At 35.0% G+C, this 24,548-nt stretch overlaps 1 protein-coding gene across 40 annotated transcripts in view; it reads right to left on the bottom strand.

The window, feature by feature from the left end:
- The window catches only part of PHF20L1 (PHD finger protein 20 like 1), a 69,939-nt gene that overhangs the window by 36,245 nt on the left and 9,146 nt on the right, over positions 1 to 24,548 (bottom strand). For 8 of the 40 annotated variants that reach the window (XM_070632071.1, XM_070632070.1, XM_070632072.1 and 5 more), the window contains 7 exons: positions 14,666 to 14,837; positions 14,437 to 14,521; positions 10,908 to 10,996; positions 10,604 to 10,693; positions 6,361 to 6,574; positions 5,653 to 5,781; positions 33 to 115 (listed from right to left, as the gene is read on the bottom strand). In XM_070632071.1, the coding sequence (XP_070488172.1) occupies positions 33 to 115; positions 5,653 to 5,781; positions 6,361 to 6,574; positions 10,604 to 10,693; positions 10,908 to 10,996; positions 14,437 to 14,521; positions 14,666 to 14,837 (862 nt within the window). The remainder of the gene's footprint in view (positions 1 to 32; positions 116 to 5,652; positions 5,782 to 6,360; positions 6,575 to 10,603; positions 10,694 to 10,907; positions 10,997 to 14,436; positions 14,522 to 14,665; positions 14,838 to 24,548) is intronic. The other 32 variants (XM_070632080.1, XM_070632082.1, XM_070632079.1 and 29 more) reach the window with 5 other exon arrangements.

The following is a 24,548-nucleotide window of genomic DNA, read 5'->3' as shown; positions in this document are numbered from 1 at the left end:
CTTGGAAAAAATCAAATGCTACCATTTCATACCTGCTCCAGCATTGGAGCCGTTTCATTGCAGTCTTCCTTTTTTTCAGCACCATCCACCCCAACAGCTTTGGATGCCAACAAACCTTGAGAAAAATTGTACAGAAATGGCTTATTAGAAAAAATACTGACTTTCACCCTAATTAACTTCTCAAAAATTTTAGCAGTTGAAATTCCCCATACTCTCCAATATCTAGGAAGTAAATATTCTCACAAGTTTACTTGTCAAAAAAAGTTTACTTTGTCAAAAAACAAAGGCCCCTAATATGGACTCATGGGACTGAATCAGAACTTGAGAATTAGACACAGTTGTTTTTACTTTTTATATTACTCCTAAAGATATCCTTTAACAACCACATGCATGTACATTTGTTCTATAAAAATTTAACTTCTATGGCTTAATGTTCAGAAACCTAAGACTGCTCAGATTGTTAATACTCAGAATATGGGCTTTGTCTACACAACTGAAATAAAATACAGAACATTAAGATGTGAGAAATCCTTCCAAACATCTAAAATATAAAATAAGACTGTTGTTGTTGTATTATTGGCTAAAAAAAATGCTCCCAATTTTTAATTTCACTTGGATCCTCTAACCTAAGCTTTGCGGGTTTATCTCTATACTCAGTTGTAGTTTATCTGTTTACAAAAGTGCCAAAAATATTGATGGATCAATTTTAGGTTGGGAAAAAAAGTGTGGGTCCTCCCTACAACATTTGAACTTACTTAATATTCCAGCCTCATTATACAAATGATAAAATAATTTGGGAGTTCCAATTTTCTCCAATGTATACCACTAATTCTCAATTTTAGAAGACAGACTATTTTATCTGGAGCATATATAATTACCTTTACAAGGCATTAAAAATCTGCTTTAATTTATAAATTAAAGGCATTTACTTGGTCCAGATTCTTCGCTAAGCACCTAAGAGGTAAATGCAATGAAGTCAGGTTTATAACCCTTGTATAATTACAAGTATTTATTTTTTGCTTATGGTCACCAAGTGCACAAAATGTCATCAAAATCATTTTTGTGTCATTTCAAAGTTGACCACACAAAACCTTTGCTTCAAAGGAAGCATGTTTAACAATCAACAACTTAATAACTTACTACAGAAATTACACCACCTACATTATTGAAGCTGTCTACAGAATATTTAAAAGGAGAAAAAAGGTGCCCCCAAAGACCAGATAAATTTGAGCTATCCATGTGGCAACATCTGTTGACTTTTTCAGATAACTATTTCAAAGATTTTAAGTATTCTAAGCAGGAATGCAAATTAAAATTGTACTGTTTAAGTAGTATTAGAGCTAAGTGTTAAATTAGGCAAAAGGCACCTTTCCTTGATTGGAAAGTTGAACATCTAGCCCTTGGAATTGTAATGTAGAAGAGAAAAGGCATAGTGTAAAACAACGATTTTGATACATCAATGAATGGTATTAAAACTAGTACTTGGTCCAGTTTGAGATAACAATCTACATAGTTCATTCCAGTCTCACACAATATCAAGAATATACTTAAATGGGGAAAACAACCCAATATATACATAATTTTATGGAAAAAAGTTTATAAACCTTAAATTCAATCATAATTATATAGAACTTCTAAACGTAATTTTAGATGACTGAAAAATACATGGCATTGAGTATGTTTTTAACATTTAAAACCACATTCACAAGGTTTTTCTTCTCTAATATTTTGAGAATCAATACTACTGAAATACAGAGAAAAATAATTAGAGAATCAAGTTCTTCTTTTGCAGGGAACTGAGTAGAGGTTGTACTTCTAAGAATTATTCAAAAAAGAAAAATATTTGCTATTCAAGCTATTAAATATCTTATATGTTGTTTCCCTTCATATAAGTGGTAGAAATGCTATTTAAATCTCATCAATAGGTGGAATAGATCACAAACTACAAAATTAGAAATAAGGTACTACAAGTTTTAAAAGAAACCAAATAATTCAGCTATACTCTGTGAATTTAAATTAGGATATTACAGATCCAACTAATTAAAAGCAATTCCCATTTAATGGTTTGTGAAGGAAAAATAAAGCTTTGTAATGTTCATATAAAAAGTATTTAATAAAAAAATACTTAAAATGAGATTAGAAAATACTTGGTATCTAGTGAATTCAAAAGCCCCAAATGTGGGGCCGGCCCGGAGGCCAAGTGGTTAAGTTTGTGCGCTCTGCTTCAGCGGCCCAGGGTTCGCTGGTTCGGATCCTGGGCAGAGACCTAGCGCCGCTCATCAAGCCATGGGCATCCTACAGAGAAGACCTAGAATGACTTACAACTAGGATATACAACTATGTACTAGGGTTTTGGGGAGAAAAAAAAAGAGAGAAAGATTGGCAACAGATGTTAGCTCAGGGCCAATCTTCCTCACAAAAAGCCTCAAACATGATCAGTACAAAGCTTTTCATACTTCACATGCATACCAACTTATAAAAGAATTACCAAATATAAACAGCAAAAAGGGGCAAAAAATAAAACGTGTCCTCGAGGAGAGGACTCTGACGACTGCCGCCTTAAGAGGCAGTCCAAAATCTGCATCTTGACCTGCTAACATTCCAGGGAGAAATACAATGTCCTCAGACAATGAGAAGAAGTGGAAAAACATAGATAGAAATGAAATTAATTTTAGTTATTTGCAAATATGTATTAATTATCAATATATTACTAACAGGTCCTCCTCCAGAAGAATATATCTACAGAGTAATTATCTTAACAGAATGCATTATATAGTTTAAAAAATTACTTAAGCATCAGGTAGAGTATCAAGTATTCATGAGTCCCAGCCACAAAGTTACAATTTCTCAATACGCTACTTCAGCTATAAAATATATAGTTGGTCTCTCCCTGCCAAAGGAATAAACAGAATAGAGACCAGAGCACCCCGGAATGGCCAACGGGAGGAAAGAAAGAACAAAATGGCTAAATTTGTGGTTTACTTTTCATCCAGGGATTCCAAAAACGCAACATTCTTGCTGAGATTAAGAATCAAATAATCCTGATATTATTATCAACAAGATATTACTGGCCAATTCAAACCTCTTGTTTTTAAAATTATTTTTAAAATTCGTTAAGCTGCACAAACATCTCTCAGCTGGCTGAACTTCTAGGAACTCCTAGAACTATTACAAACAGACCACGTACCAACTGCTGATGTTTCTTCTTTTACTCCCTTGACAGCCTGTATTTTAAAAGCTATTCAAATTTGCTTGCCACTTTGTCCCAAAGTAGGACTCTTGATCCTTTTTGTAAAATTGTGTATTCTAAATCAGTATGCATAAAGTACATAACTATCAATGAGGTACATTACATAACGAAAAATCAGACTCTGGAAGAACATGTATATATACCATACAACTGTAATTTCAATGTCTACGTAATCAGAAACCTTGAACAGAGCCATCCTATACCATTCCTTGCAGAGAAATCAGGTGTAGAATCTCTGTAGGGTGTGTATATGGGGAAGGGAACAGAGACAGTGAATAAATTAATTTTATCCAGTGGCTGGTCCACTTATTTCCAACTAGAACTATTCAAAAAATAAATAAAACGGAGTTGGGGGAAATACATCAGAGCAGCATGAGATGCTGCCATGACTACGCCCTATTCCTCTCAGCAGTGACGGGACAAAAAGACACATAAACGAGCGTGATAAACTTAAAATACACCATAATTCCACAATGAAATCACTATTTTATATTAGTTCTCATCTCTTCTTATGGTCTACAAATGAAATTTACTGTACAGAGGCAAGCCTGAGTTTCAACCATTGAAGACAATCTTATATTATCTATTGTGTTTTTGCATGATAGAGTTGTAACACGAAATCAGAAACAGATGCAGAGAGATGAACTATTAAAAGGATTAACATACATCAAAATCTTCTGAGTAAATAAAAGCAAAAGATCATAACAGTTTCACTTTCGTAAAACCTTACGCTTCTCTACTGCTACCAAACTATCACTTGTCCATTTGAGATTCTCAAGAAGTGCAGACAAAGTCCCTCCACAGAAGCACAGGGTGTTACTAAGCAACCAGTATTAGAACTTCCTTGAGGTACATGGTAAAATGGTTCTTTTCTTCCCACTATTGTCTTTTCAAAGCCATGTGGAGATAACACATCATTGTGTGTCCAGTAATGCACATCTAACAGTATATTGCCTGAAACTAAAATCGGGTTATCCAGATTGTAGGAAAAACTGTGATGTTGGCAAGCTGGCAGGTGCAGTGTCAGTGTCATTTCCATCTTCCTCGATTTTGGCTCCTCCAATAGAGTGGTTTCAATCTTGGTATCACAGGAGTTAGAAGCACTATTTCACTTCTCCACCGTACAAAGCACTGGATTCCATTATTCTAATGCAAAACTGAAGTTTCAAATTGCCATCATAATAACCACTTGGATAACATTTTGGCTTTCTCCAAAGCTAACATTTTCTAAGGAAAAGTTGGAATGGGTGAATTGATTTGAAATATTTCCTGTCCTGGGGCCAAATATATTCTTTATCAGAGAAAGGCACAAAAATAATATTAACAAGTAGAAAGACTAAATATTCTCACCTGCTGAAACCAACGATAATCACTTAGATGAAGACTATACTTAAACAGGGGTTCTAAGGAACCCTCAGCTGCAGAGGCATCTTTCAGTGGGCTTCCTCCACTCTTTAGAAAATGGTCAAAATGTTTAATTTACATTATTCTTGGATCTGACAACGAAATCAATCTTCTTTAAATTATTTAGAATGCCAACAAAGATTTATATAGCTTTATTAGGCCAAAGGTACTGAAAACCATTTTGTCCTTAAAATAAGAACATACGACTGAATAAAGTATTTTAGCTCGCCTTTTAACATATACTCAGAAAAATCAAAAATTGGATATGTTTACAATTTCTTTTTAAGACCAGAGATCATTAGGCTGAATAAGTCTTGGAAGTGATGAGGCCTAGTATGACTGGCCCCAATTTTAAAACTTAAATCCCTTCTTCAACAAACAATAACCAAGCTAGACTTCTCACTGTTTTTCATCATCCTAGCAAACTACTTCCTAAATTACAACAAAGCCCAGAGACAGAAGCCCAGATTCTAGAGACCAACCTGAAGATAAGGATAGAAACTAAAAGAACTTATAGAAGTACTTGTCCATCAGGAATTAACAGATTCAGAAACTGAATTTAACTCAGTATCCATCTTTCGAACCATACATGTTACCATCCTTAATGAGACTGGTCAAGAGTAAGAATGTTTGTAAAATAACATTTAGAACCTCAGACATTATGTCACCTCAGATTGACAAAAGCAGTTAATTCAATTCTTACATAAACTACTTCTACCCACAAGGTGATTTAAAAACTGTGGAATTTTGTAACCTTTGACCCCATCAATCCTCACAACATCCCTGTGAGGTAGGTAGAGGATATGTGATATTTTTCACATTTCACAACAGAAAAAGCTGACAGTATTGAAAGATGATCTTGAAGAAACATAAAGCAACTGTCTTCCCTATTAACCAGTTAGTTACACTAAACCAAAAGACACATTTTGCTTTATTAAAAACAAACTACTCTAAAATCCAACCCTCCATTCCCCCCAAAAAGAAGCATCGTAGTTTACCAGTAATCTTGTTAAGTCGAGCTCTCTTTGCCTGAAAGGAGTTGCCTTGATTATTTTTCCTCTTGTTTGATAATGTGCTCTCTGGCTGTGGAAAGACCATCTTTGGAACGTTCTCTACATGAAGTCCTACTTTTAATAGAATACATATATGAGAGTTTATCTATAATGCAACGTTAAAACACACAATTTTTCTTTAAATAGCAAAACAGTAAAAATACTTCGCACTTATTTTTTTTAATCTAGTGCTTGACAAAGAACTTTGAAAAATACAAATCTCTCCAGACAGATATATTAGAAATAAAAAACTGCTAAGCAGTTATTCTTTAGGAAAGAAAAGCAGAAAGGGAATGACTTACTGCTTTTCCCCCATATTATATACTGACATACATGCAGAAGCATTTAAAAAGTCAAAGAAAAAACACAACACAAACAAAAAAACCAAAAACCTACTACCAAGAAGTTACAAATTAAAATCTCGACTCATTTCTATCAAAGAATATTGAGGGCATCCACCATCAAGTACCCATCTTAGACCATTAATCTCCACGTTTATAAGATGCTAAAAAACGTAACCATCATATTACGCTAGGGAAAAAAGCCTAATAATTTAACCATATAGTCAAACTACAGGTAGCCAAGGGGTTTGACTTATTCACTACATGAGTTCAGCACTGCCATGAGGAATGAACGCAAGAACAGATTCTGTACCAAATGTTTCGCTAGATGTGGGCAGACCTTCCTTCTTCTCAGCTTCTGGAGTGGCTATGGAAGTTGAAGTTTCTTCCTTTTTTGAAGGTACTTTAAACCATTTTCTCTCCTCTTTCTCTTTATCTTTATTGCTGTTAGCGCTGGTTCGAGGTTTGTTCCCTGTTTTATTCTTGGCTGCAGCTGCAGCAGCTGCTTTGACTAAAGCTATCCAATCCTCCAAAGGAAAAACACAAAACATGTGAAGCATTAAAAATTAATCAAAATTTAATTACACTAATGAATAAGAACACGTATCACATTTTCAAAGCCACTTTCACTCACACACAAATATAAAAATCGGATTAACCATATTTACAAGGTAAATCATCGACATGGTAGATTATCAAACTTAATCTAACGGGTTAGGTGGACTGTATAACCTTAAAATAAAAAAGAAAAATATCCTATAATAAATACTCCTTAGATATATTTTCACAGAAAGAAAATCTACAATAGAGGAAACCTCTGACAAACGTGGAATATTACATGACATTCGGCCTTAGTACTTTAGGGTTTAAATGCTGAGTTGCATTTCTTTTCTGTCATAGGGCAGATCATCAAAGAAATAAGAGAAAAATGACTATGTTGCAATTTTTCAAAGATTAAAAGAAATGTATTCCCACTGAGCAAATTACTATTCCTTATTAGGAACAATATGCCACTCAAAGTATGGTCAATTTCACAGAAATCAAGGTATGATTTTGCTATTTTTTTTAAAGTTTTTAAAATTCAGATACCAATTTATCCCAACAGCTTAACACTACTAATGAAAGAAAAAAAGAGCCACTCGACTTGACCAAGGTAAAGTAGTATACACTGTCAGCCTCCAGATTAATTTTCCTCCCTCTACAACTTCCAGGGTCTGTGTTAGCTACCATTCTTCCGAGATGGGAATATTTATTTTCCTGTATTAATTTTTTCAGTTTGTTGCTAAGTAATTTTACTACACATTTTAACTAAAAATGCTTATTGTAAAAAATATGGAAAGATGTAAAGAAGTGCTACTAATATTTAAATTTTTACAATTCAAGAAGATTTATTTTAAACAAATATTCATAATATCTCTACAGAGTTAATCTTCCACTGAGGCCACTAAGCTGTCAAATAGATCACCAATTCCAATACAACCCAAACGCATAATATGTTAAATTCTTAGTTCAAGCAACTAAAAACAATTTCACAACATCAAATGCATTTAACTCATAAGGAACATTAACTAACACAGGTCATTAAGCAATACAGGTTGATGGCTGCTCACTCTTGAAAATATATGGTGAAGACAAAAAGCCTTTAAGAATAAAAATACGTCTCTCCCCCATGATTGAAATGAAGTGAAAACATCATGAGAGTGCACCTAACACGTTCATTCACCAATTCTCTATTGAATACCCCATTATGTATGCCAGGAACCATGCAAAGCATTAATGAGACAACAGGTGCTAAAAGATGCTGCCTAAAAACCCCAGGAACGCCTCGGCCCTGGGGTGACCACATCTTTGCTCCTGCCTGGAAGACACCCAACATCTAGCTTTCCCAGTATTTTAAACCACGTCCACAGTACAAGTCTTATTAGAAAGTGAATTATGACAAAGTTGTGAAAAAAATGTTTCTATCTCTAGTTTGTAAAACAAATAAACAAACAGATGCACTAGTATTCTCCAACCCCAGTTTTACTTACAACCACTTCCTTTTTGGTTCTTCCCATAAGGAATTGACAGGCAAATAAAATTAACTATAAAACAATGTGACAGGAGGGATAGTAGGGAAACAAACAAAATATTCTGAAAGAACGAAGGAGAAAAGATTAATTTTGACTGAAGAGAAAGCCTAGGGCAAGGCTTCAGGGAAAACGGCAGATGAGTTGAACCCTGAAGTAGGAATTTACCTGGGAAAAGGGCAGAGGAAAAGGAGTAAAAGGGCACTCCAAGCAAAAGGAAAACCATTAAAGAAAGGCATGGCAGTCCAAGTGTACACGAAGGAGAAAGAGAGGTTCACAGGTCACGGAGCAATCTGGGCAGCTAACAGTTTTATGGCTAAGTTAAGCCTTGAGACTGACGTTTAAACAGTGAAAAAAGAAAGCACCGCCAACGAAAAAGACTGAGAGAGCAATCAACAAGACACAAGAGAAACAAGAATAAGAACAACCAGACAAGCAGAGAAAAGTGCTAAACTCAGAAGAGATCCTACATTTGCAGTCTTATTCAGAGAAGAGTAGTTAATTCTGGGTTCCACAATGTGGGAAAATTTCAGTTGTTCGAGAAATGCTGAAAAACGCCAGGGGTAAATTCCATCCCAGTTGTTTTCTATCTCCAATAAAGAAAAAATTAGGAGAGAGAGATTCCTGTTGTACCTTGTAAAAGTAAAATTAGATATAAAAAACAGTTCTTGATCATACGACTTTAATAATCATGGGAATCACTGCAGTTGTGTGATTAAAAAATTCTCCCATTATTTTGCTCTTCTGTTTTTAAATAAGATGCACTATCAAAAATAGCTGGTGTGATCCTTCCATGAATTAAAACTAATGAGATGCGTCAAAGTTCCCTGTAGATAACACAATAGTGAGCACAGTTTGAAATCAGATGTGAGTTTGGTCCCTCTGCACATTATGGCTGAGTGCAATTTAAAGTACATCAGTCAGTTCTCTAACTTCTGAATTCCTCAACTGTAAAACAGAAATATGAATCATACCTGCATCAAAGGATTTGCTACGAAAATCAAATAAAACAATAGACAGAAAAAATGTTTTCTAACTAGTAATGGATCTTATGAGACAACTCACTCTTTAACTCTAGCGAGTTCTGGTGTAAATTTCCTATGAGTACACTCTCAAGAAGAAGAGAGGAGAGAAAAAGCTATAGAAAGTTTAGAGCAGAACATTTCCATTGTGCATTTGATGCCTTATCTTTTGCTTGTTTTGTAAAAAACAAATTTTACTGTCTATCTTTATAAAGGAATTCTCCAAGTACTCAATATCTAGAAGGTAATATGCAAAGCTGGATTCTCTTAGCACTGCCCAAACAACTCCCGCTTTAGATGAAAACAAGTCAAAAACTTGTTGGGAAAAAAAAGACACTCATAAAATGAGAGCACGTTATAAAAGACAACTCTACAAATATTTTTTATGTGCTTGTAAATAAAAATTATGAAGAAAAATGTAAAATTAAGGGAAATATACAGCTACCCATCTTTTCTCCAGTAGTCTATGTTTTGGCATTGATTTTAATGCTAACATACATCACGATGTGTGCCAGATGGTTTGTGCCATCTCAGAAACATCTGAATAACCAGAGGAACAAAATAATAGTTTTGAAACAAAAAAGTTGAGAATTTTGTTTAATTAAACAAATATATACTAAACTAAGTTCCCAATGTTTTAATCAGTCTTTCTAGGCAATAACCAAGAAATCACACCACTGAATGCTTAAAAGAATATTTTATTTATACATACAAGTAGGAAGACACAAAGCAATTTCCTGATCAAAAGTATTTCCATTTTAAATTGCATTTCCATATTAACCGGGGAAAAAACCTCCGCTAGCTGATCATTTCAAAACTAAATTTTTGAAAACAAGGTGATTTAAAACAATCGCACTTCTCAGAAGATGTCAGGACTGATTTTTTAAATGCAGTGGTCTACATGTCTAGATGACTAAATGTACACACTTGACTGGAGCTAACCAGGTGATGTCAACACAGTTCAGGATGACATTTTTCACTGCATGGGATGGAACAAATATGTAGCATATTTCTACATTAAGACATTTTTATAGATTACTTGCAATTTCTGAAAATTAATTGTAGGTCCAGGTGCTGAAAATCCCAAATAACAGCAGAACATAAAAGAAAATATTTTAAATTTCTATTGGCACCTTTTCTTTCCAGTATTTCAGGAAACATATTCAACCAATGGAATTCACGGTTTTAACTTCATCCCAGATTCTCCTTCAAATGCTTACCGTTCATTCTTGCTTTGAGCAGTGACAAAGCATGTAATACACTGCTTACATCATGACTCAGAGAGCCCTACCTGAAACAGCCTACAGAGTGTCAGGTAAGCGCCTTTTAAAAGATGATTAATGACTATGATTTATAGAAGGAAAGAAGAAGATAAACTCAATATAAAATTTTATATTAAAAATTAACTTTCTAAATGATACTATATACCAGAAAAAACAAAATGAAATTAAAAAAAGGCACTTACCTCACTTCCCATAGACTGGTTACACGATCCAGCTGGGTCGATAGGACAACACCAGCTTAGTGGATGCTGGGATTTCACCTGGAACAGAAACTAGTGACCTATAACTTTAGCAGGTCTAAAACCAAATAAGCAAAAATCAAGTGTATGATTTATTTTACATTCTAAGCTTCTTTTTCTTGCTGCTATTTGGGGCTATCAGCACATAATCCTACAATTAGTTCATTTTAAAATATACATATTTTTTGCTCAGTCACCATTCAAGAAGCGACCCCTTTGTGTAGCTAGGAATGCTGAACACTCTTACCTGCCCCTTAGCATCCTCAGGCATGGCTTTAATGTGCATTCTTTTTAAACAACGAATTACTCCATCATAAAACTGAACTGTGAATGTTCCTGAAACAGGAGCAAGTCAGAATCATTAGGAAATACAATTTAGTCTTACAGCAACACTTGAAATCTAACAAGTAATGCCTTGATAGAAATACTCTGTAATTGTAATAATTGCAAACATACACCCCTGTTAAGAACGCCATGACATTAAGTTTATCTTCTCTTTCCTTCTTTTCCCTAAAAACAACTCTGATTTCCCTTAACAAGTGCACCAATTAAATCTTGACAAGTTAAATGCATGTAATTCTGATTTTGACTCAAGGATTTTAAAATTTATTTTGTAATAATTTGAATATATGTTTAAATAATATGTCAGGCAAGTTATACCTGACAAAAATAAAATCATTATTTACAGAAATGTATAATATTTCTATAAGAGTTATCATTTGTTCTCTTTCAAAGTTTCTAAATAACAGAGAAAGATCTGATAGAAGAAAAAATCATTTTCTCAGGAAAGAACTATTCCTTTGGCAAATATTAATGAACTGGCAAATGAGAATTAAAGATTCACAGGCTTTTAAGCTAGAAAATACCTTACAGATGATCTAGATAAAAGTCTTCCTGTGCAGATTAGAACACTGGATTCCAGGGAGGCTAAAAACTGCATCCAGCGACAGCCAGCTAAGCAGCTGCACAGCCATAACTAACACCACCGACCCCACGCCCTTCCCACTAACTCATCCTGCTTTTAGGACTCAAGATTCCATTTGCATGACTATTACAAAGCACGTTCACTTTTTCTTACAGACTTCATGCTTTCAAGTCAATAAAAGTCAGTACTATTAGAAAACATACAAACTACATAAATTTTATCTTATGGAAATTCCAATGTTTTTCTATCATTTCCTGTACAAATGAGGGCAGAGTGCCACTTTAAGTAAACAGATGTTTGACCTTTACAAAAGAAGTATAAACAATAAACGTGATAACTGGTATGACTGGCTTTGAAGCCGGCATCAAAGCCAATGACATATGTGCAAAGACTTTTTTTTTTGTAACTTGAATAACACCATTTGATTACATATCTTTCCATACTTAGCATAAAACACAATACTGCAGATATAAAGATCTAAACCCAAGTTAGGAAAAAACTATCCATTGAATGGCAAGGATATAAAGACATTAGGAAAACTGTGAGAATGCCAATGGTACATACACCTCACACAACCATCAATCCTGCAACGTCCTCCCCTGTCTTCAGTACAGCGTTCCAGACCAGAGCGGGCTCTCACTACGCTCACGTGCACTCACCCCTGCCTGCTGTGGCTCACACTGTATCCTCTGTTGTGATCCGCTTCTCTTTCCCTAACTCCATCCCACTCTTCAAGGATCAGCTCTTCAAATTCCACTCACCATCTGAAAACTTCTCTGCTCTCTCCAGTCTACACTGATTTGCCCCTTCTCTTCAACTTCTTTAAGACATATTACAAATACCTAAATACTCACATTTGCTAGTTTTGTTTAGCCTTTGCAGTGAATACAAGGCTTCTTGAGGGCTTCCTTCTTTGGAGAGGTGGGGGCAGGCTCATCTATCACGTGGGGCATACAGAAATCACAAACTAAATACATCTAGTGGAGATTTTTTAAAAAGCAAATATATCTGCCAATATTTCACTAACGGCTCACTCATACTACTCCTGAAATGACAGAGATTACAATCAGTTCCATCACTCTTCCACTAATGTAAGCTTAATTTTCTATATTACAAGCCCATGAACAAATGGGACAGGATAAAGAATGAGAGCGGTTTTGCTTCTGAGTGTGTGGTATGTGTGTATGCACGTACTTAGATGCGCATACTACCATAGAGCTTTAAGCATGGAAGGAAGGTCCCCAAGCTCTCCACACTTAAAGAAACCACTCTCAATTAAAATAGACAGCATTGTTTAATTTCGCTTTGTTTAGGATGGATCCTATTATCCAAGAGAACCGATTCATTAATTCTTCCTTTCCTTCTGCAAATTGTTACTGACTGCCTACTTGGTGCTAGGCCCTGGGCTAGAAACTTGGGGAGCCTATGTGTGTAAGACATGGGAATATAAACTCCGTAACACAGCTCTCCACAACTGTTAAGTGCACAGTGAGATAAAGGTCCTCCTAGAAAAGGAAAAGTAACCCGCAAACCCATCAACTGAGATGTCCCTGAACTCTTCTGGTAATATGGTGACTATTGGTAATAAAATCATAGTCCTATTTGTTATTTCAATTCACTAAAACAAGAAATTGAAATAAGGCCTTTGTAAAGTTATATCATAGTTTTTAACTGGACAACCACAATTTACTTTTTCATACCTACCATTCTTTATTATATCTCTTTTTAAATGTCCTGCTCGTCTATCTTCTCTTACCTCCTATTTTTTCTCAAGTTTGTTGTTAATTTAAATCCTCAGCTTAAATCCCCTCCATGGATCGCATCACCTCCAAGCAAAATTCAAATTCTTTAGCAAGATTACAAGATACTTCATACACAGACCCTTGCTTCCCTCTCCAACCTCCTCTGCTATTCTGTTCCCTTTAAAGGAGTCCTGCACTCCAGTCACAGGGAAGACTCGCAGTTCCTGGAAAATCGCACGCCCATCTTCCATTCTTTACATTAGCCATTTCTTCTGCCAGAAAAGCGTTTCCATTCCTTCTTTATCTAGCTAACTTGTTTGTCTTTTAAGATTCCATTTAAAGGAAGTGTCCCCTTACTTATATTTAAGCATATTTCCAATAATAATTTAAATATTAGTTCTCATGCCTTTCCAAATTCATCAGTCTACAAGTTCTTTTTTTAAAATTCATTATCTGTCCAACAGATTTACTCATCTTATGCTACACTAACACACTGATTTCTGTGCTATTTTCAACATTTCTAATCAATTCAGTAATTTTTGCTCAGTATCAGTATTAGATATCAAAAAGGCTATTAGGAAAATTAACTCGCAATTACCTATAGAAATTAAGAAAAAAAAGATGGAGGAAAGATGCAAAAAAGGAAATCCTTAACTGCTGAAGTTCCCCACTCTTTTCACAGAAAATATTGTACCATATTTCACTTCCAAGTTGAACTGACTTGACTTTCCCCGTATCTTTAACCTTTCCTCACACTCTGGTTGAGATGCTCATAAAAATAACTTAGCCAACAAAACAGAAACAGAGAAGTAGAAACAAAATGCATATTATACACCTGTGAACTGAAAGCTGAAAAATCTTAACCGTTTACCTCCATTAATTTAAACAGTTTATTTAGGCAGTAAGTATAGAACGTGCCCTCTTATTCTATACAACACATAACAAAGTAAATGCTCCCCAAAAAAGAATATTGGCCTGAAATTCATTAAGTATAAAACAAAGAGAAGTAACAGCTATATGTAACAATTACATACATTAATTAAAATTAGAAATACAATTAAATTTTACTATTGATACCATTTTAAATCTCAGATCATTTAAATACATACCTTCTTTGTTAATTGCTTCAATCTTGGCAGGGTAATAGCGACAGTCTGTCCAACGAGCCAGAACTTCTTCTCCGGCTTTAAAATCCTATTTTAAACAACTTTTAAGATCAATACCATGTATAAAAAAATAAGCATTTCCTTAATAAAAACAAGCTTTTGTAAATTTAACAGAATTCCTTTTAAAATATATCATTACACATCTAGCAAATGGAAAAAGTTTGCTACTCACAAAGAAATCCTCCTCATCTTTCAGCCCTTCTTTTCTTAATGCAGGTCTCTCAAGGGGTCGCAATCTGTTACTATCCCAGTAAATCCATTCATCATAACGATGACTCCAGCGCTCAAAATGGACCAACATCTTTCCCTCCTCATAGTCAATTTTTTCAATTCGTGATGGATACCTGAAAAATAAGAGTTTCATATCACTTGAAATCAACAATACAATGAGACTTATGCACCCCTATGTTCACTGCAGCACTATTCACAATAGCCAAGACGTGGAAGTAACCCAAGTGCCCATTGACTGACAAGTGGATAAAGAAGATGTGGTGTATATATACAATGGAATACTACTCAGCCATAAAAAAAAAACAAAATTGTAATTGTCCCATTTGCAACAACATGGATGGACCTTGAGGGTATTATGTTAAGCAAACAGACAAACACCACATGATTTCAAGCATTTGTGGAAGATAAACAAACATACAGACAAAGAGAACAGTTTAGTGGTTACCAGAGGGAAGGGGTTTGCGGGATGGACACAAGGAGTGAAGGGGCACATTTATATGACCACTGACAAATAATAATGTACAACTGAAATATCACAATGTGATAAACTATTACGACCTCAATAAAAAAAAAAATCCTAAAAACAAAAAGAGCTTCATATCAAGAGAAAATTCTTACATTTGTTTACAAAAAGTATTAAAAAGTATGAAATATTGGTTACCATTAAAACCATAAACAATATGGATCCATATTTTTACACTACTGGACCAGCAAAGTTTGCTTTATTATTTTTGTCTCTTTTTTTTAAACGACCGTTCTCAATACCTAATGAAATAAATGCTTTAATACACTCCCAGTGGAAATATAAATTACTGCGCTGTCTTGGGAAGTAATTTGATAACAAGCTTCAAGAGTCTTAAACATATTTCTACTTATTGACCCAATAACTGTAATTCTGGAACTATATATATGAAACACCTCTAACAAAAAAGAAAATAGAAACCACCTAAAACTATGGTTAGGAAAACTGAAGGCTGTAAAGCTATAAAAACAATGGTATATCCACTGAATGGAATATCACATGGTCTTTAAATGCGGTATTTACAAATAATTTATAATACGGGAAAATGTAAAAAAGAAGTAGCACTATGTTCAGTAGAATTATAAGTATGTAAAATAAATTTGTCTAGCAAAAAATACCAACATGAACATTTGTCTTTATATAGCATAAAAGCAGTCTGTCTCTTCTATTTTTCTATATTTTCCAAGATTTTATAAGGAGCATCAGCGATGGCAGGGAAAGCTCAAACCTTAAATGTAAAAATACAAAAACCACATCACATTGTTCTGTCTTCATGTGTGATGATTCTTCCACGATTAATTCCAAAATAGAAATTAGTTCACTTGAAACTTTTAACAAAGAAAACATCTTCATCATTCCTAATGTATTAAATGTTCAGATGACTCAAATTTTTTTTAAAAAATATCATTAAATAACCTTAAGAATTCAATAGCAGCACATGGTAGATGACAGCCATAACAGTTTCTCCTATTTTTGCTAGTTTTTGATGAATCTGGAATTTTTCTTTTCCCTGTGGAAGCACGCCAAACCTTTCACAAGAGAAATTTAGGACCCGTCGCTACCTGCTTCACAGCTCACTCGTGCTCTTTGAGGCTCTTTGCACAGCTCAGGGTTCCTGAACCGTTCTCTGGTATAGCTTCTTTCCCCACTTTGGTTTAACAATACCAAATGGTCTGGATTCCTCACACACACCATGCTCTGACACACATTTGTGCTTTAGACACTGTTCTTTCTGCCTGGCCCTACGCTGCCCTTGCCTTCCTTTGTATACTCGTCATCACTTGTGTGAAGACTTCCCCAACTGCCCTCCCCCTGCTGCTCTCATTGCACCCACGCCATCAGAATCACCTCTGGACAGACTGCCAAACCTTGAGATGTTGACACATTCGACACAAAAAAGGGCCCCACAGTCAAATATGCTAAGAAAATACTGGATTAAAAGAAGACAAACTGCTTAGATGGAGACCAAGCATTCGCTATTACCAAACTTAAAGAACTATGTACCCCTTTTATCACGGAATATTATTCACACTTCTCGGGACAGTACAGATCTAAGGAAGATGAGGTTAGAAGCTACTCTGGCCTGTGAGCTTCAGGGAATAACTAAGTCACATCCACCTCTGTTCCCCAGCATCTAGCACAGTGACAGACCATACCAGCCACTCAGGGAATGTTCAACATGAACAAAAAGTGGTGTTAGATGAACACAATCTACACGTTTCTTCAGAGCTAAGAAGGCTGTCACCTCAACTATAACCTTAAGTTAGATCGTACTCTTAGTTTTCTTGGGGAAGTGAGTGTGGGTGAGGGAACATTTTGTTAAAGAAAAGCATAAAAACAAGAAAACCTGGGGAATTAACATAATCCCTGAGGTGCACAACACGCCGACTCCAACCATTTAGAATCGATGCTATAAAGCTTGTTTTTTGCAGTGTTGCTCTGATTTGGTTTTGCTGTTCTGGTTTTTAAAACATAAAAATTGCCAATAGCAGTAAGGGAAGCCTAGAGATAAGGTTGTCCTTTAGTTTATTTTTCAACATGCACTAGCCACTTTATTATAAAGAGATTTTCTATCAACTATAAAAATTGGTAAATTTCTAATTTCATATGTTTATTATCACATCTTTTTAATTTTGAACAAAAAATAAGGGTTTTATTCTCTAGGTTCCTTCGAATTCTAAATGTAGTCGTGCACCGCATAACAACGTTGCAGTCAATGAAGAACCACATACACGATGTTGGTCCCATAAGATTAGTAGCACAGAGCCTAGGTGTGCAGCAGGCTATTCCATCTAGGTTTGTCTAAGTACACTCTATGATGTTCCCACAACGATGAAATCACCTAACGACGAATTTCTCAGAATGTATCCCCATCATTAAGCAACACACGACTGTACACAACTCTGTATTTTTGAAACATTTCTCAAAGTCATAACAGTCCACAGTAACAGAGTCAAACACATCTTTATTTTCATAACATGACTGAATTCAGCAAAGAGTCAGAATCTGAGTTCAAATAACAAATCTGGATTGCATTTTTAAGTAACTTAAGAGTTTTCCTAAAATATTTCAAATTCTCTTGGCTAAGAGGATGCCTGACGTAACCACCAGACTAAAAATTCTATTTCAGGGAACTACTTCAGGATAATTTACAGCATGTTATACTCCTTACATAAATATCTAGAGATTGATATGCAAACTTCAATGAAGGCCAAGATTTAAATAAGTAACACGAATATCCAAGGTTATTATCTGTTTTAATTTTTATAGTTTACTAATCAAATTTTGAATCTTAAATAAAAGAGCCATAAATATTACCATTATCAAGAATCTCCAAATTTCTGTTCATTCATTCAACATACATTTGGGCATCTAATAAGATTAAGGCACTTACGAGGCACTCTGGGTAGGTAAAAAGGAAACACTATTAACTTCTACCTTCAAGGAGCTTAGCTTAGAGTCAGACGAGAAGAGAGAGAAGAATCAGAATATTTACTAAGAGTCACATGTGTGTCAGGCTCTATGTTCTTTCCTCACTGAGTGTCAACTGCTCTGTATATACTTTTATCTCATTGGACCCTGGTAACCATCCAAAGTACAGATAACAGTCCCCAATTAACAGAGGAAGACTGTCCCAGAATATATGTAGAGTATTCAAAGCCAAAACTAACTGGCACAAAAGGCTATATAGGAGAAATGGGACAAGGTCTGTATCAAAGTAATTACATCATACATGGTAAACTGGGAAGAACATACAAAAATTGTACATAAGAAACTATTAGTAATTGTTTAGAGAAAATTGAGGAGTTCAATGAAAGTCCTTGGGAGACATTATCTACATTGGTCTTGGTGGGAGACTTCTAGGATTTAGACTTAATGAGCATGGTACAAAGTGTACACACAGAGCATAACTCATTTATTCAATCAATGCTCATTTACTTAAAACATCATGCTGCTCAGGGTTAGGCCATCAGCCAGACAAGGAGGATTCAGAGACAAGAAGGATGTAGTTTCCATCCTCAAGGACCTCCTGGTCAGAGACTGGAGAGGCAATTCAAGGAAACAGTTCCCTTTGGCTAGATGACACCGTAAGTAGGAAGGTGAATAAAGGAGAATAGTGGGACATCAGATTGGACTGATTAGCTAGGTTCAAACTAAAGAGCTTTGAAATAGCAAATCAATCAAATGACCCTTAATTCTACAAACAACAGGGAATCCCTTAATGTTTGTACTTAATTTGATTATCAGTTACACCTCAGAAGAAATCCTAACATCAAAATCTTTGCTATACAGGGTAAACTGCACAAAATGGCAATTTATTACATAGTCCCATACAGTAAAACGACCTCCCTGTTCTGGCAGATGGCCCATAGTAACAATGCTTTGATACACATAGTAAATGAAAAATACTGTTGAACAAATGTATTCACAAATGCCTATGTTGAAATACAGCAACATTATTTTGATGCTTGATTTATGTTTTATAATAATTGAGTGTGACTGGAATGTAATATTTTTCTTGCTGAATGTGGAAGATGCAGTGATAGTGTTTTTGTTTTGTCATTTTTTTAAAGGCTGAATCATGGAAAGCTGTTAGAGTAAAGAATCGTGATTAGACTGAGTCCCAGACATTTATAAATGATTTGGGAAAAGATCTCAGAAGTGGGAGATGTATTTTGGAGTTAAAACAATCAGGGATAAGAAGAAAAAAAACACTACAGTTGGCATCTCTCAAGGGTTCAAAAGAAAAAAATGGAGAGAAGGCAACCTCAATGCCAAAATTCTACATAGAGCTTTCTTACCCCATATCATCTGTTACTGCAAAAAAACATGAAATTTCCACTATCAGCTTCCCTAGTCTAACCCCACTTCAAAATGCAAGCACTGCATAAACGATATTTCCTTGTACAGAAAACAGGGACTGCCTCCACTGCTCTGGCCTACCTTGCTCTCATATCTTTCATACTTGAATCCTAGAAAACAGAGTTTACTCTCAGCAAACTTAAGAAAAAACAATCCACCCTAAAATTGGCTGTTAGCATTCAGAAAGACTGAGAAGAGTTTAACAACGATTCTTCTTGAATTTAACAGAATTTTCATACATGCAATTCTACTCTTGTAATCCTTCATTTGACTTCTTGGGACCCTTTCTGAATCAGTGTGGCCAAAGTCCTCTAATGGTCAAGTTAAACTGTGGCTATAAGTACAAAGTAGAGCAAGGTCATCACAAGAATAAAAATTGTTTCACCTTCTCTGAACTCTTGTAACAGTTTATTGCCTCATCTTACCAGCATTTTAACACTGTCACTGGTGCCTCACACTTGTACAAGATTGTTCAGAGAGTAGCAAGACCTATGGATTCTAGATTAACCCTGTAATCCAGTCAGAACCAGACACTGACCAAAGAGGTCACCTATACACTGAATATACTGTGTCAGCTCCCTGACGATATCAACTCTTGAGGGTTCTCAAAACACAAAGAGAACATGAGAAACCTAAAGTGGGAATGACTGTTACAGATGAATTCCTGTGCTGGCTTACACTGTGAACTGTTTTACATGGGCAGGTCCTGACTCACTCACTCGATCAGGAGACCACGATTCCCTGAGGCTGTATGCAAAATGCTGTGTGTCTGGTGTAGACATAAACGAGTATGTCTCTTGAGGTGGAGTTCTCAACTTTAATCAGATTTTCAAAGGGGTCCATGATCAAAAAAAAGAAACTTCTGGAAGGCAAGATCATCTATTAACACTCAAACCATAGGTGTTCCATTATCCTTGGAAGAAATAAAGAAATGATGGGCATGCAGCTATGCCAGAAGTATAATCTGACAAACTGAAAAAAAATTCCATTATAGTCAATGCAGTAGCAGTAAAACACTTAAATCTTATTTGAATTTAGGGAACTCATTCTATTTGTCATCTAGTTTGATATACCCAGACTTTTATCTGTACTGATAAAGTCAACGATGAGGAAATGACAAGGAAATTCCTTGATACACTTAAGGCCTAGCATCTCTTGCACTTAAGGCAAAGGAGAGAGTTGCTACTACTCATTGATAGGTTACAATCCAGTAAGCAAGGCCAGATAACATTATCAAATGTCCCAAAGACCATCAGAACTCACTAGGGGATTTAACTAATCATTTGAATCAGTATCATATTAATCAAAAAGACAAAGTATCTGTAAAAATTGCCCAATAAATTATTCAAATTGTGTATTTTAAATAATAGTTCTTTTCTTGTTTATACTAAAATTTCTAATTTATATAAATTTCAAAATTGACAGTTCCTCATTCATTTCATTTAACTCAACAAACATTCAACTGCTAATTCACTATGTATCAGACACCGAGGTAGGAATCAAACTACAAACACGACATTATTCCAATCAAAACTCAAATTCAAAAGGAAGGGGAGAGAAAAAGAGAAACAAGTTAAAATTACAATATAATGTAATAGCTAGTATAATAAAACATATTACAGAAAGAGTATCTAAATTAGATGTTCTCTTGGAGAAAGCAGTTCTTTAATTTTTTAAGAAAGAAATACATTTGAAATACGACTTAAACATAATCTAAATGTTAGCAGAATCTTAGGAAGTCAGGATTAACAATTCAAAACAGTTTTGTGGACAAGAACTTCCTAAGTAAGAAACTCTAACACAGTGTCATAAAAAATGACTAAAACACCTTAGAAGAACTACAGATAGAGAGGTAAGAACTTCCTTACACATGATTGTCAGGGAGAAGATTATGTGCCAAATAATAAAAATTAATGTAATCCAAAGCAAACAGAATATTCTTGTAACCTAATAACAGTTTAAAATTCTTAGCTTTCTGGAAGCACTTTAAATTTACATTTATGCTTTATGATTTTCAAGTGTTTTCTCTCCCATTTACTCATTGATTCTAACTACAAAAACAATGTCACCTAACGCTATTATAGTATTTTTAGATGAAGTGCTTTCAGATACTGCATGTTAATGTTTCACACTTCAAGAACAACACTGAAAACAAAAGTCTTTTGATTAATTCAATCTGATATTCCAAAAGTATAAATACAAAAGAATCTAGAATTTCAACATGCAAATGATAGCTTGTATGTCAAAATCACATTCTTCAACACTGAATTCTAAGGGTCTCGCCACATTATCCCTCAGGTCCTCTTTTTAGATCCATTCATCCCCAGAACACATGCCCAGTACAAGCTCTCAGACTGCCCTGCTTCCTACCTGTCCACAAGCTTTGCAGCAAAGAACAGGTAAGATCAGAGTTAACTACGTGTTTTCCTTTAGAATCTTGTGGCAGTCCCCTTTCAAATTAAGGTTTCATTTCAGATCAGTGACTTAAATTCCTGTTCCTCTACTTCCTTAGCACCTGAATCTCCTGCCATGCCTACATTCATTCATACCCTCAGGTCTAAGCAAACCAAAGTGCCTACACCACAGCCTCTATACTCACTACCATGTCCTACTGTAACAATCAATCAGACTATCCAGAATTCCTTTTCCATTCTACCAAAACACATCAACAGTATTTCACTGAGTTTCTGCGCTTCCCGTGAGCTGTTCAGAATAACATAACCAAATTCTTTGTTACTTTGTCACAAAACTCTGAACTCTAGCAGGCTGCAGTCCACCCAGTTTTTATTTCTTAAAATTTAGCACTTAAAAAATCATTTTTCTACAACACATAGCCATATATGTCTACATGCCTATCGATTAAAGCTTTAAGAATTTACACCGACTCCTCTCCCACCAGATTCTACTTTCTTAGAATAACTAATGCTCACGCTATTATTATTATTAAAGCTAACACTTATTAAGTGCCTACCACTCGGCAGAACCCATGCTAAGCTCTTCACATGCACTGTCTTGCTTAATCCTCAAAGGACCCTTTGAGTTAGTTACTACCATTGTCCCCAGGTATTAAAGGGAGGTCACGGAGTCGCTGAAAGGTTAAGGAACTTGCTCAAGTAAAAACAGGTAATAAGTGGTGGATTCCTGAACTGAGATTTGTCTGTCCTTAAAGACTGTGCTTTTGATAATTATACATTCTGCACCTCGCAACTGATGATTTTCAGCTCTTGTCCCACTTAACTGCAGTGTTTCAAATATAGGGGGCTCTTTACCCAAGAGGTACTGAAAACAGATAAAAACAGTATGAAACTCAAATTACGTATCTCTTTATTTTTTCTTGCAAATTTAACGTTAATCTTCTGCTTTTGATATAAACAGTACCTAAAGTTGGTTTTTGTTAGCCCAGGAGAGTATGGAAAACAGCTTTTATTATATTGTACACAATAAATAGCCCCCCATGCAGAAAAAGACTAAGCAAAGCAAAAAGGCTCTTTTATTATTAAAATTTCTCAAAACAAAAGGCACACTGCATCTCAACTATGCCTAAGTATGAAACATCATCAGATTATTAAAATGAAAAAGTCTGAGAAAGGAAAGTAGTTTAAATTTTATGATGTTTGAAAATTGTCATAAGATAAAAATTTAAAATTAAGATAGGACATTTAGGATATGATTTGTCATAGAACTCTTGAAAAATACTAGGTGACTTTAAAAATGAAATGAAATTTGCTAATCTAGTTTGAAAAATATCATTCTATGCTTAGTTTTCAACCAGTAAATCATAATTCTATTTTTTTTTTTTTGCAATGGTAACCAGATTTCATGATATCCTCAAAACTTTTGGGTTCATTCTTTATCAACCCACTAAAATTCAATAAACTTTGCTGGGCACCTCTTATGAGTTAACAGGGGCTACGCCATGTATATTTATCATTTCATATAAGTAGCTTATACTTCAGTACCTTAGCTAACCATGATGTACTAGAAACATATTCATTTTTAATGGAAGAGGGTTGATTTTTGGCAATGAGAAAACAGACACACTGAATATTATATAAATATGTACATTCTTTCTTCAATTTTACTGTAACAAGTCTCTCAAAGTTGAGTTAACTATAATTACTGAAATAACATAACACTTGCATATCAATTTCTAATTTAATGAAAATAAAACTTTCATGTGCTAATGATCTGTGGGAGGTGGTCTCAGGGATGGTCAATAGTCCTTCAAAAATAAAGTCACTTAAAAATACTAAAACACTGGGATCCTTATAAAGAATAGCAAAACTAAGCTGCCTTTTCAATATCATGTTAATTTCTTTTAACACTTTAATTTCTTTGAAACTTAAAACTAGTATTTTCACCCTCAGTTAAAAAATAAATCATTTAAAAACAAAATTAAAAACCCTTAAGTATCTGCAGATATCAGTTCTGTCTACTCAGCAAAACTAGAATTGCAAAACATTCTTTTTAGTAGAGTTGACTTACCACTGCAGATAAATTATTTCCCAACTAGTGGCTTTAATCAACTTCTCACCACAAAATAGAGCACTATCTAAGTGATGTGACAAGTGTAAAACCTCACAATGCATAATAATATTCAGCAGGAATGATGTAACGAATAGGGAGTGGGATGTGTCTGATATGTGGTGGTTGAGCTTCAACCAAATGCCAGATGAGCACAAAAACTGTCTTCTTTCTTGGTCCAACCCTTGCCGTTACACGAACACACACAAAGCACAACACAATAAGCCTGAGGTTCTTATGAAGGAGGTTGGAAAATCAATAGCTTGAAGGTTTGATTCTAAAGTAAGCTTGGGAGGAAGACACTAGGACGAGAGGCCTGAAGCTAACTTGCCTCACAGAAGCTCTCTCATTCCACAGAACAAGAGTGGCAGGCATGCTGGACTCTGAGGGCCCGTCTACCCACCAGACATGTGCA

Source organism: Equus przewalskii, chromosome 8 (assembly GCF_037783145.1).
Source record: "Equus przewalskii isolate Varuska chromosome 8, EquPr2, whole genome shotgun sequence".
NCBI lineage: Eukaryota > Metazoa > Chordata > Mammalia > Perissodactyla > Equidae > Equus > Equus przewalskii.
The sequence above is the reverse complement of the archived record's forward strand: the minus strand, read 5'-3'. Positions and strand labels throughout refer to the sequence as shown.